This window comes from Physeter macrocephalus, chromosome 14, assembly GCF_002837175.3.
Source record: "Physeter macrocephalus isolate SW-GA chromosome 14, ASM283717v5, whole genome shotgun sequence".
Taxonomy (NCBI): Eukaryota; Metazoa; Chordata; class Mammalia; order Artiodactyla; family Physeteridae; genus Physeter; species Physeter macrocephalus.
This window is the reverse complement of record NC_041227.1, coordinates 120,427,696-120,442,035: the sequence shown is the minus strand read 5'-3', so window position 1 is coordinate 120,442,035 and position 14,340 is coordinate 120,427,696. Positions and strand designations below refer to the sequence as shown.

Here is a 14,340-nt window from a genome sequence, read left to right as displayed (position 1 = left end):
GCCGCTCCGCGGCATGTGGGATCCTCCCAGACCGGGGCGCGAACCCGGTTCCCCTGCATCGGCAGGCGGACGCGCAACCACTGCGCCACCAGGGAAGCCCCTAAGATTATTCTTAATATTGTAAAAATGTGGTAGAAAAGAGCTAGAGTCTGTGGGAAGATGAGTGGTGGAGATGGAGGAAGGAGAGAGCAGTGGGAGAGTTACAAGAATAAGAGTCATTTGATGAACACAGTGTTGGAGAAGGTGAATATTTCCCTAACACCACTAGAGGTTATTGGTTGAGGAAATTCTCCTTTAGTTCTTCTCTTTTTAAACTAACATTACATTTCAATTGTTCAATCGTGCATAATGCTTCCTCCTAGCAGAGCTACACCATAGTAGCTAATAACAAATGATATTCTAAATATTAGCTTATATCAGCTAATGAATGATCTAAATCAAGAACTCTTGGGCTTCCCTGGTGGCTCAGTGGTTGACAATCTGCCTGCCGATGCAGGGGACACGGGTTCGTGCCCCGGTCCGGGAAGATCCCACATGCCACGGAGCGGCTGGGCCCGTGGGCCATGGCCGCTGAGCCTGCGCGTCCGGAGGAGAGGCCCGCGTACCGCAAAAAAAAAAAAAAAAAAAAAAAAGAACTCTTGATGTGAGATCCTCTGATATACTTTTGGAAGTCTATGAATCTCCTGAAATTGCATGTTTTAATAGGGAGAGAGTAAGGGAAATTTTCATTCTTTCATCTTCCAATTCTTCTTTGCCACCTCCTAAAAATAGTAATGACTTCCTGTAACCCACAGCAGAGGTTGCAAACTCAAATACCTTCAGGATACAAGAAATTTTAATATATCTGGCATGGCTAGGGGTGATGGTAATAGGAAATGATAAAGTGTATGTTGAGCTGCAGAATATACAGCCAGGCTGAAGGCACTCTATTTCTTTTCAATGTGCTTGCTAAACAGTTTTTGAATACCTTATCTCAAAAAATGTGTCTACTGTTTTAAAATTAAATATAAGTTGGAGGTTAAGATGGTGGTCTTGGTCTGAGATGTTTTTCATAGTTCTAAGTGACAGTCACCTCTCAATATGGAGGATCCAGAGGGCAGAAAATAGGGAAGAATGGTCCCTGGATGTAGATGGGAAAACTAGATCCATGTCAGGGTACCAGTGACACAGGTCACTGTCAATCCTCAACTGAGCGAAAAAAAATGCCTTAGTTGGGGCAGGTGCAGAGAAATCTAAGGAACCTTTAATCACAGGACCCCATCTCTTTAAAACAGAAGTGTTTGAATTTCTCCTACTTACCCTTCCTTTCCCCTACTTCCTTCCTAAATAACTGCCTTCTTTAAATTAACTCACCTAGAGCCTAAGTTAAAGAACCAACTTTTAGGGAATCTCTACAGTTGCATTATTTAGATACCTAGCTTTAGGGTATGGAATGGAAGTTAGCAATAATGTAACTTCCTTAGAAGACTCTAGTCTGATTCTTATTAATTTTGGCTTGCTTAGACTAGTTTTCAGATAAAACTATTACACAGGGCAAACAAGCCTAAATGTTTTATTAATTTCTTCAAAACTCAGACAATATGCAAAATTTTGCACGTGTGTGCAATTTTCTGGAGAGGCTGTCCATAAATTTCATCAGTAATCCATATATATATAAAATGACAGTGTGGTACACAATGAACTTACCCAATGTTATATGTCAGCTATATCTCAATAAAGCTGGAAAAGGAAAAAAACGCTCCCTAAAAAGTAAATTTATCTCCTAATAATCCTATACTCTTTTTTTTTTTAATTAATTAATTTATTTATGGCTGTGTTGGGTCTTCACCGCTGTGCGCGGGCTTTCTCTAGTCGTGGTAAGCAGGTGCTACTCTTCGTTGTGGTGCGCGGGCTTCTCATCGCGGTGGCTTCTCTTTGTTGCAGAGCACAGGCCCCAGGCGTGCGGGCTTCAGTAGTTGTGGCATGTGGGCTTAGTAGTTGTGGCTTGCGGGCTCTAGAGCGCAGGCTCAGTAGTTGTGGCACACAGGTTTAGTTGCTCTGCAGCATGTGGGATCTTCCCGGACTAGGGCTCGAACCTGTGCCCCTGCATTGGCAGGCGGATTCTTAACTACTGCGCCACCAGGGAAGCCCCTATACTCTTTTTATTAATAACGTAGACATGCACAAATAAATGGGGGAAAAATGTCCTACACACACACACACACACACACGGTGGTTCTCCCTTGTGCTATTTAGAAATAAAATTTTTATAAGGTTAGAGACTCTTTGCATTTTAAAAAATTCATTAGTTTAGCACTTAGCTAAGAGAACAGGCTTTTAAATGCTTATAATCTTCCATTACAACATCCCACTATTCTGATTCTCTCCCATTGGAAGTTGCAATCACTGTAGAGGCAGGACACCTAGAGATAGAAAGTACTCATTGCTTGGCAAAACTTACACGAGCTTCCTTGCCTACATAATTGCCCCCAACGTACAAGAAGTACTATGTGCACGTCAGTGTATGATGAGGACTATTTAGCTGAAATGAAAAGCAGTATTTGACAGGCTCAAGAACCTTAAATGCTTCACTGAACTCTGTAAAACTGACGTTTATCACTGAATGTTCCTTTGGATTTTAAACTGAGGTTTCTAACAACTGCTTTGAACAGACATATGTTTGAGATACAAAATATGGTAAAAATGTGTTACTTGTGTAATACAGTATTTCCATATTATTCCCCTACTGACCTGGATTTCCTTACCCATCGTACAATGTATTCTAATGTGGGCTTAGTAGTTGTGGCTTGCGGGCTCTAGAGCGCAGTCTCAGTAGTTGTGGCACACAGGTTTAGTTGCTCCGCGGCATGTGGGATCTTCCCGGACCGGGGCACAAACCCGCGTCCCCTGCATCGGCAGGCGGACTCTCAACCACTGCGCCACCAGGGAAGCCCTAATTTACTCCTTTGAGTGTGGGTTGGACCTGGTGACATGCTTCTCATGAAAAGAATACAATAAAAAGTGACAGGATGTCACTTTTGAGAATAAGTTATAAAAAACTGTCACTCTCATACTGCTCGCACTCTCTCTGCCTCTTGCTTGCTCTCATGAAGCAAGTTGTCATGTGTGAGGTGCCCTGTGGAGAAGTCCACATGGTGAGGAACTGCGGGTGGTCTCTGGTAAAGGCCAGCAAGGAACTGAGGCCCTCAGTTCAAGAGCCCATAGGAACTGAATCCTTCCAACAACCATGTGCATAAACCTGAAAGGGGAGCCTTTTCCAGTTGAGCCCTGAGATGACTACAGCCCAGGCTTTCTTTTTTTTTTTTTCTTTTTGCTGCTCCTCTCAGCTTGCAGGATCTTAGTTCCCTGACCAGGGATTGAACCTGGGCCCTTGGCAGTGAAAGTGCAGAGTCCTAACCACTGGACTGCCAGGGAACTCCCCAGGCTGCATCTTGATTGCAGCCTGTGAGAGACCCTGACCCACAGAATGCAGCTAAGTAGCATCTAGATTCCTGACCCACAGAAACTGTGAGACAGTAAATGTTGCTGTTTTAAGCTACTAAGTTTTATGGTAATTGGTTATATAGCAATAGATAACCAATACAAGGACCTATTCACAAGGGTACTCAATAATGATAAACAGAATATAACCAACACTCCCCATAACTTATAATTTTTTTTTTTTTTTTTTTTTGGTGGCCACGAGGCTTGTGGGATCTTAGTTCCCCAACCAGGGATCGAACCCAGGCCCTCGGCAGTGAAAGCGCAGAGTTCTAACCACCGCACTGCCAGGGAATTCCCTAACTTTAAATGTTATAATGAATAACTTCCAGATAAGGAAAAACAAAATGACAAAGAGGATTTTAAGTGACTTAGAGATGAAGGATGGCAGTGGCGATATCAGATACAGAATTCATAAATCTCTAGTTTCTTAGGTATCAAAACACAAGTCAAGAATAGCTTTCTGTCTCTTCCTTGTCCCCACTGAATTTTTCATGAACATTGGGCTGCCGGAATGTATATACTGTTTAGGAAAAGAAAAACACAAAACATTTTTTTTTTCAGAAATAAATGTATAATAATATATAAATGTGAGAGATGTTGTTAGTCATAATAACTGATGTTCCAGACATTGTGCTAAGCACATTATGTGTATTATCTTATTTAATCATCACACCCTATGGAGTAGGGTTATTTTACAGATGAGGAACCAGAAAATTAGAAAAATTAAGTAATAAAAGTTCTACAGCTAGTAAGTGGCATAATTAGAACTTAACCAAGCTCATTTGATCCCAGGGCTATTTACCATTACGAAAAGCTGCCTCCACTAAAAAAACAACCAAAACCCACAAAACTTAGTATCTATACATGGACTGCTTATGAAAACAGGTCAGTGACAACAGGTTATAGGCGTAATTTTATCCTCTTTGCAAAGCGCTCATAAAAAGGATATAACCTTACCCATAACATTCTTAGATAAAGGGTAGTAAACGTTCTGAAACACTTTAAAAATTGTAGCTGAGTTATCTAGCACTAACTATGGACCACATAATTGTCCTTATTATTTTAAATATTTTATTACATCTTCATAGCATTCCTATGATACAGGTAATATTATAATCCCCATTTTACAGGTAAGGAAAGTAAAGCACTAAGTGGTAGAGTCAGTATTTGAACACAGGCAGTCTGGCTCCAGGGTCTGTTGTCTAAACTAGTGCATTTTACTGCCTCAAAAAACCAAAAGTTAAAACAGTTTTCAGAGTTAATGAAAAAACTGTCCATTTGGATATCTAACTAAATTATGGATCTAAGCACCATACTCACAGCCCAAGTCTTTACAATTTGTGATGCAAAACACCTTGAGAAAAGTTAATCTAAAAGTTAGTTAAAAGATGGTTAACCTTTTAAATAATGATAAAATATGAATCAAGAAAACAACTGAAAATGTTCAAAGTGAAAAGTTGTATTCAACAAAGCATGTGTCCATGGAAAGAACTTTCTAACATGTTAACAACTTACTACTGGATAAGGGAGTGTGCAGATGAAAATCTATTTATTTTCATATTCTACCTCTTTGGTGTGTTTATGTTCATAATCAGTTTTCAGGCAGTATCTCTCATACTTAAAATATACTGAAATTATTCCTGTTTATCTCTCTGCTTCCTATCTCTAGTTGCTATACTGACTTTCATATCCCGATTAGGGCAGCACTGAAGTTCATTTATACCCTTCATTTGATTTACAAGTCTGTTCACTATCCAACTTTTAGGTGCTTTTTGTTGTTGTTGTTCTAACAGTTGTACCATGAACAACCTTCATTTCATGTCAACTTTTATAACAGCATTTCTTTTTTCCTTTTTCTTGGGGGTGGGGGGGGAGTATGTGTTACAGACCATTTTGAGAACCTGTTATAGAAAGAAGTACATATATGCATATAGAATAGTGTTTGTATGTAATTTTAAGGAGTTTAGAACCCGCCTCCCTAAAGCTCACCTGTTTAATTCAGATTAAAAATCCTGCTGTATACTTATTGTGTTTACAACATAGTAGACTTAAGGAATACAAATACAACATAACAGAAGATGTGAATTACAAGAAAAAGGCTTCTGGTATCCATATACCAATCAAAAATCAGAGGGTTTTATGTCTAAAGTATAAAATTCACAGCCCCCCCCCCCAAAAAAAGAAGCATGCCTAATTATTTAGGATAAAGATAACATTTGATAATGTTTTCAGGAAAAACATGGAAGGAAGAAAATGAGAAAACAAATCATCCTTTTCTTCTAAGTGGAATGACCATGACGGAACTACTCACTTTATGTAAAATATTTCATCTATCAACAGTGGTTTGTACTTGTGCTATAGAGTACCATGCTGATAAGAAATCCAAATGAAAAATCCTTTACAAATTCAAAAACTATATAAATATGAGTATGTACTTTCAAATAAGTATCATAAAACTCTCTTCCATTCTTGAGTTTCAAATACATCCTAATTTTGTTGTCACCTTAAATAACACTGTCCTTTGAAGGACAGTGCCATTTTTAAAGAGATTTAAAAGAATCTATTATAAAAAGATTAATCTCAAATTCCTCTGAAAGTATCTGCTGTGGATAAAAGCCTGTCTATTTTCAGAACACTGGTCTGGACTTTGGCCCTTAACCTTGCACATGTAGTCAAAAGTCCTATAAAACTGTCAACATGGCCTGCCATCTGTATTAAGGCTCATTTCTACACTTGAAATTATGTGTTATAACATGCAAAATAAGGAATGTTGCTATCCTTTAGCAGCACCTGATTACTGAAAAATTTCAATACAAATTCATTGCAGAAATTTTAGAAAATGAAGAAAAGGATGATGATGATGATGATGAACAGCAATAACAGGAAGGGTGCTACATATCTCTTCTTGTTTCTTTTGCCTGAGCTAATCATTTGTCATATACATTATTTTACTTAATCTTAACAACTCTATGAGATAGATTTATTGTAAAAAAAAAAAAAGACCTATTTTTATCACAATCTTATAGACAAGGAATTTAAGACTATGAATGTTACATGTATTCACACAGCTAGTAGGCAACAGAGTCAGGAATTAAACTCAGATCTAATTTCAGAACCAGAGCTCTCATTCACTAACATATATTGCCCAGTAAAGAAAAGTAAAATCATCTGTAATCCCACCAGCCAGATACAACCACTGCTAACATGATCATTATCTCACCAATGCTACTTTCTCCTCTGACATCCAAACAATCCCAATTCTCTCCCTCTTTAGGCAACCAATGTTAGTTTGGTGTATTCTTCTGGACATTTTCCCCTTTGAATGTGTACTCATGTATCTATACAAATATATATTTAATTTGTTAAATTATATAAGTAACATCATGTTATATGTAACGCTGCTGTGATAGGAAATTGAGGCACAGAGACATTACATGACATGCTTAAGATCACAAAACTAGTTAGGGGAAAATCATAATTGAAACACAATAAGACATATTTAACTAAAAATGACCCTAAACCTTTACATCTTGTTTTTCCTGATTGTTTAGAAAAACTTTAAGATCTTGTGTTAACACACCTCAGGATCATCACTATAATAATAACAAAATTAGCTAACATTTATAAGCATTTACTATAAAACAAGCATTGTGCTAAGTGCTCTATATTTATTAATCTAAGATTACAATCTCCATTTTTACCACTGAGGAAACTGAGGCTTAGGTTAAGTGACTTGCCTAAAATCACACAGCTAATAACTAATGCTGTAGGTAGAAAAGTCGGAGTGTAGGGTGAGCATGTTCTTTTATTTTGGGAATTATTTTATTGAAATCACTGATATCAGCTGGTTACCCTAAAAAGAGAATACAGCCCTGTCTCATGAAAAAACTGAATTTTCTACTTTTTAATTTAAGGGTCAGTCAAGGGGTGCTTATAGAATTTACACAGTAATAGAATTAGGGACAATGTATTTCTGGACTATACTATGTCCACTTCAAGAGTTCAACAATAAATCCTGCTTGTGACCTTCCACAAATCACTTAAATTCTCTAGGCCTTAATTTCCCCACTGTAAGACGATTATCAAACACAACTCACTTGACCTTGCCTACTCTGGTAGTTCAGTTATATAACATCATCAATCATCTCCATGGTTCAGCTGCAGAACCAAAACATACTGTTAACTTGTAACTTTTCCTCAGGTTTTCTGCATACAACAAATCTGATTTGAGGAAGAGCAAAACAAATTAAGTATTCTAGAATCTAATGCTATGTAGACTGAATCCTTCAGTTTATTAGACAAATATTCTGGATCAACAGCTATATCCCATTGCAGCTTTCCCTAAACTTTGCAGACCAAATATCAACAACTTGCTCTGGTTTGATCCACAGTTTCCTTTTTCTTGTAGGACAATACTGAAAACTAGTCATGGGTACACAGGTACCACGTACAAAAAGACAGATCAGGAAAAATATACGTCAATTTCTCATAGCTTTACTCTTCCCACCTAAAATACAGGTACCAAAAGGTTTAAGTTAAGAAAATAAGGAAACATCCCCAATTACTCCTCAGAAGTCAACAGCAGAATGAACCCTACAGGTTTGTAAGCAGCCTCCAGCAGCCCTGTAACCCAGTTGGTTCTCCAAGTGTGGCACCTCAACCAGCAGCTTCACCATTAACTGAGAACTTGTTAGAGAAGTGAATTTTCAACCCACACAGGCTTACTGAATCAGAAATTCTGGGGGTGGGTCTTGCAATCTGTATTTGAACAAGTCCTCCAGGTAATTCTTGAAGCATGCTAAAATTTGAGAACCATTGCTCGTTTAACCTTTAGCTTAGGACTGTTGCCTCTGTCAGATATACTATTTTCCTAAATCTGCGTGTGATAATGAATAAAGCAGGCAGACAGGAAGATATCAGATCACTAGCTTTAACTGCACTATTATGTATGAGTATACAATAAAATATGATCATTATTTGGTTAATATATCCTATGTAAGAGAAATTCAAAAAGGATGGATTATTTGTTTGCTTTATGAGTCTACTAAATTCATTTGTTTATTGTTAATTTTTGGTACTATGTAGAAGATAATAGCTTCAACCCTCAAGTCACTAATCTTATCTCAGTAGAAACTTATTTCCACAGTTTAATAACTTTACTATAAAAGAGCAAATCATTAAAAAGTTTCTATGCCTTAAATCTATTTCAGATAAGAAAAGGAGAGACTGCAGTGTATGGCAATTAACATTTTGGCAACACGTTTTAGTTTCTTCCTGGTTTTCTGAAAATCTTAACTGAGGTTTAGTTTGGTTCAATTCCAATTCAGCAAAGGTTCCTGCTTGTGGAAAATATACGTAAGTAATAACACGGACAAGATTTTTCACAGTGATTCAGCACTGGCATTCTAACCAACAGCAGCTACCTTGCTTCTTGACAATAACAAAAACTAGATTAGATTAAGGATGTCAGATGGGCAATCAGGAAGTGAAAGATTAGTCTCCCCACAATCATTCTGATTTGCAAATCTGGAAAAGAAAAGGCCTCTGATAGGGTTTCTCTTCCAAAACTCAATGCACGAATAGAGAATTAGTGCATTTATTTATTTTACTTTATTACACTAAAATTTGCGTGAAGAAATGCAGAGCATAATATTCCATTGCCCAAAAAATGTGACAGTACCTCAAAACACGAAAAAATTTTGTTCCTTTTAGAAACAGAAAAGCTAGTCCTAACACATATCTGCGATTGATTTAAATTGAATAGTCATTTACAACAGTGGATGAAGCCCAAGTTTCTGCAACCTGCAAACGAAATCCCCAAGGTCTTTCAATATTCAAAACTGATTCATAGAATCAAATGTCTCTGGTTAGGTTTGGCTCAAGTTTTTGCCTACCGTCTTTTTTTAAAACATGTCTTATCTGGCTTCAGAGGTATAGTATCCTGCTATTTCAGATTACAGCTACTGATAACTTCCCTAGAACTAGAAATCACCTTATTCTGCTGATCTGTAACGCTGTAAATATGTAGTAGTTGCATCCACTGTGCAATTTTAATGAGCAGGAATAAACAAAAGACCTAAAACCAAGTCTTGTAAAGTTTTTTACTGAAGCTCTGATCTGTATACTCAACTAGAGCTGTGAACATTTCTGACACAGCTCTATAGACTCACTGTAGAGTGAGTGTAAAGGATGTTGCCAGGCAACTCGTCTAAGTTTGGAAGAATCTAAGCCTTGATAATGAGTCTGTCTCAGGTTTGCTCCCACACAAGAAGGGTTTTAGTGAACTCCCACATGTGCTTACAGGCCATTCATGAGAAGAGGTATTTCTAACAGTGAGTGTCAGGAGTCCAAATCAGGAACCTATAATGTTTCTTTTTTAATTCAAGTATAATGTTTCCAACATCACAACTATTTTCTATAACTGTCCAGAAAACCAACAGGGATTAGGCAAAAAAGGTCATATGCAAAGGGCTAGTGTTGAATGAACATTTTTATTCACACTTGAACGTTCCTGACTGCACATGGCCAAAGCAAAATTTCAAGTACCTCAGATCACAAAAATCACCCTGAAAATGTATCTACTGAATTATTTTAATTCTTTTGAAAATTATCTTTGAAGCTGTTTTCAATACTTACATAATTATATCAATAATCAAAAAGGATGTTCAGTAAAAACAGTGCTCTAGTAAGGAAAATATGCAATCACAGTTGCAAAAGAGGTAACGGCTATGTTTTTATGAATAATACATATGCAAAACACTGCTCTGCTTGATGGGCCTGATCCAAACCTCCCTCTTTCAAAGCAGATACTTTGCATGCATGCTTACCAGGGCAGTATGCATCCACGTCCAGTTTCTGAGCTGAAGTGAGGGTTGGTGAGCCAAGCTCGGATTCTGGAATTCGTGGGCTCTCAACAAACTTTGCCTTCCTCAGAGGGGCTAAGGACAAAAAAGAGAGACAGAGAGAGAGGGAGAGAAAAAAAAAAAAGAGAGGAAAATAGAAAGGAAGGAAGAAAGAAAAAGAGAAACAGAGGGAAAGAGAAAGGAAAGAGAAACATAGAGGGGTCATGAGTAAGGGGAACAGCAGGCAACAGATGGAAGCACTTAAATGAACGACACACTCTGTCAGACTCAGATCAGGTTACCCTATTTTTTTTGTGCCAGAAAAAAAATTAACTGCATTCTTCATAGAGGAGATGGGTCTTGTTAAAAAGTCACTGCAAACTGGAAAAGCTAAAATCTAATAATCAAAACTATGAGCATAAGTTGTAACTGTCTAGTCTATCACCTTTAGCTATTTTCTCTCTCCTTATAAAGCAAGAGCTTTCTTATTTTGTCTTCCTTTGACGTTAAATACAGGTATTGACTGAGTAAAGTATAGGACTAAGTTTTAAGATTTTGTTTATAATAATTGTAATCAAAAGTCTTCTTTATCCAGAAATAACTATTATATAATACTGGGTTGTGATAAATACCTTAAGTAAGATTAATCTATTGATATTTAGCTTAACAAGGAAATCAATTACCTAACCGCTCAGCTGTTAGGTAAGAAGTCAAAACTGCTAGTGGACTAAAATATTAACTAGGCCGTGCCAGTTTATAACTGGATGCTAAAGATAAAGAGATGTGATTTAGTTACAAATATAATCATGAAGTCTATGGAACAGTAATATTGCATGCCAGGGAAAACATTCATTCTTGTAAGAAATGAATGAACGAAAAACGTATAATTCATGAATTGAAAGTTTTCATATTAAAAGCTCATATAAATTTTATTTAATGGTTTTGGGGGGAAAAGTTAAGAAACATTATTGATATACATTTAAATAATCAGTTAAATATATTAAAAGTTATAATTATGAAGATTGCTTTGGTACTTTTAAACTGAGTTCTATTAAATAAACCGTAATAGGGTGAAAGTGCTTAGCATAATACTGGTGCAAAAGTAACAGCTGAATCTGAAATTGACTTGTATGCATTACACATTATATCATAACTATAGGTGTCCCAGACATGTGAGTGCTTAAGATCACATTACTTTTTTCAAAAGTTTCTGCATGTTCTTCAAAATCCTCATCCATTACTGATTCACAGGGGGATTTTAAGTTGTTCCTAAAAGACCCTGTAAAAAGTAATATAAAACTTTGTCATTACAATGACCAGAATTCTCCTCTGTTTTCTTTGGAGGACAAAAATATAAAGTTTTTAAAAAATAGAAAATATTTTTGATATGTGCCAATACTCAAAACCTGCAGTCAACTAAACCACACTTTAAATCTTAAGGTATGTATGTATATTTTAAGTGTATGTTAAAAGAAAACAAAATAAAGCCTTACTGTCTCCATGGCAACAAAGGCTAAGGGTGCTAACAGTATGGTTCTCTGCCAAAAGTAAGCTCTGGAATAGCAGAACTCTCACCTCTGATGAGAGATAAAACTTGAGCCTATTTTAAAAAAATCACTATCACAAATGAAGATCTAAAATGATTTATACGCAAATCTGCAGGCTACTTATAGCCAATATTAGAATCTCTTTCACGCTAATCTCACCAATTCGAAAATGATGAAACATTTTATTTATCCAATATTGCTTTGTATAGGAGAAATTATTATAATTTAATTCTTAAATCTCTTAAGTCCTTTACTAGAATTTTATTATTTTATTTTATCATGGCAGTAGAATAATTACTTTACCTGCTGAGTTCTGACAAAGACAGCCCTGGGTCCCTGTTCAAGGGACTCTATACATCTAAAAATCTTAATAACAATTTTTATAATGAAATTTGGGGCTAGTAGACAGACAGAAATCAGCAACTTAGGTTAGATATGTAAGAAAGAAACTGAAAGATGGCAGGAGAAATTGAGGGAGGTATGAAGAATGTATTAAGAATTATGAGATGGAGTCAAGGGGGAAAATCAGGATCCTAGAGATCTGTGAAACTCAACACCATGCAGACTTCTCTCTTTTCCCTTCTCAGGGAATCCCAACTGTTACCTTTATAGCTCATAGTGGACATTTAATTCTGTTTTTCTACCTTCATCTCTAACTGTGATGCATGGGACACTGTACATGTCTAATAATGAATTTTCATTATTCTATAAGGTACATTATAATGTAACTCTCAGCCAAATTACAGAAAACTAGTGTTACCTGTAAGTCAATCACACAGAGGAGGTACAATCACAGGCATGACAGATTGTCCAACAGTCTTAACACTACTTGGTGGAGAACATAACAGTTCAACATGGAAGATGGGACACAGTATTTCGTTTGGAAGCCTAGAATTCCAATATACTTTACTGTAAAATAAATGGTATTTAAGACTAAGCAGATGGGTAAAAGAAATCTTTGTCAAAAGGGTTTACCAGATAGTTTTAAAAAACGTGGTTGAACTGAGATGGGTAGGGGACTCTAAAACCAAACCAGGTATTTTATTATGATATGAGAGATAACAGGAAACTACTGATCTGAAAAGAGATCTCAACCAACACTGGGAATATGATTCTTATGCTGTAAGAGACTTGAGTTTGGGAATCTGGCAGAGTTGAGAGGAGGATGCATACTGGTTAAGAATATGGGTTTATGGGGCTTCCCTGGTGGCGCAGGGGTTGAGAATCTGCCTGCTAATGCAGGGGACACGGGTTCGAGCCCTGGTCTGGGAGGATCCCACATGCCATGGAGCAACTAGGCCCATGAGCCACAACTACTGAGCCTGCGCGTCTGGAGCTTGTGCTCTGCAACAAGAGAGGCCGCGATAGTGAGAGGCCCGCACACCACGATGAAGAGTGGCCCCCGTTTGCCACAACTAGAGAAAGCCCTCGCACAGAAACGAAGACCCAACACAGCAAAAACAAATAAATAAAAAATTAATTTAAAAAAATAATATGGGTTTAGTCATTTCAAAGATTGAGGTTGTGGCTCTAGTACTTATAAGTAATAAGAAACTGGGCAAGTTAGTTAACGTTACTAAGGCTCAGTTTTCTCAAAAAGTCACAGGATTATTATGAGGCTTAAATAATTCCAAGCATGTAAAGTACTTAGCATAGTGCTTGGATATGATGATATAGTTCATCTAGGAGTTTATTAAGACAGGGAGCAGGGAGGGCAATGGCTATGGAAAACAAAGTAAGCGTGTGGTTCCAAGACATAGCGTGGAGAGGCAGTATAACACGGTAATATAGTAATGAGGGGTTGGATAAGAGAGGAATGAAGGGTCTGAGCCCTGAAACCAGAAAGCCTAAGTTAGATCCCATCTCTTCCACTTTTTCCTAGCTGTGAGAATTTTTATGTGCCTAAGTTTCCTCATCAGTTACTTGGAGCTAATAACAGTAGCTACACCATGGGGGAGTTGTTAAGGATTACACTAATTAATTCAAATAAAATGCTCAGAACAGCGCCTAGAACAGAATAAATCCTCTATAAATGTTAGCTGTTTTTATCATTGTTTCTGCTGTTGTTGTCATCATCATCACCGTCACAGATGCAGCATTATTTGGAAAGTCTGAATTGTGTGTGTGAGAGGGGTAAAACAAAGATATTTAAGATGCCATGGGAGAATGACAAAAATGGTGATATTACCAATTTTGTTTTTAAAATTGAGAAGGGAATAATGTTGAAGAAAACATGCTATACCTTAGAAGGTGGTAGAATACCCAAATCAAAGTGGTCTAGGTTAGACAATGAGAAATATGTGGGTATATAAAAAAAGTTAAACACTATGATTTACACCACTGGTTCTCAAACTGTGGTGCCTGGACCAGCAGCATAGCATCATCTGGGAGTTTGTTAAAAATGCAGATGATCAGACCCCATGTCAAATCAGCTGATGATCAGAAACTCAAGAGGGTACAGTCCCAGC

General features: G+C 37.2%; 1 protein-coding gene across 8 annotated transcripts in view; it reads right to left on the bottom strand.

Annotated features, from left to right (window-relative positions):
* The window catches only part of TANC2 (tetratricopeptide repeat, ankyrin repeat and coiled-coil containing 2), a 374,683-nt gene that overhangs the window by 177,106 nt on the left and 183,237 nt on the right, over window positions 1–14,340 (bottom strand). For 5 of the 8 annotated variants that reach the window (XM_024130199.3, XM_028499426.2, XM_024130198.3 and 2 more), the window contains one exon: window positions 10,311–10,421. The exons of the other annotated variants lie outside the window; for them this stretch is intronic. In XM_024130199.3, the coding sequence (XP_023985967.1) occupies window positions 10,311–10,421 (111 nt within the window). The remainder of the gene's footprint in view (window positions 1–10,310; window positions 10,422–14,340) is intronic. 8 annotated transcript variants of the gene reach the window in all.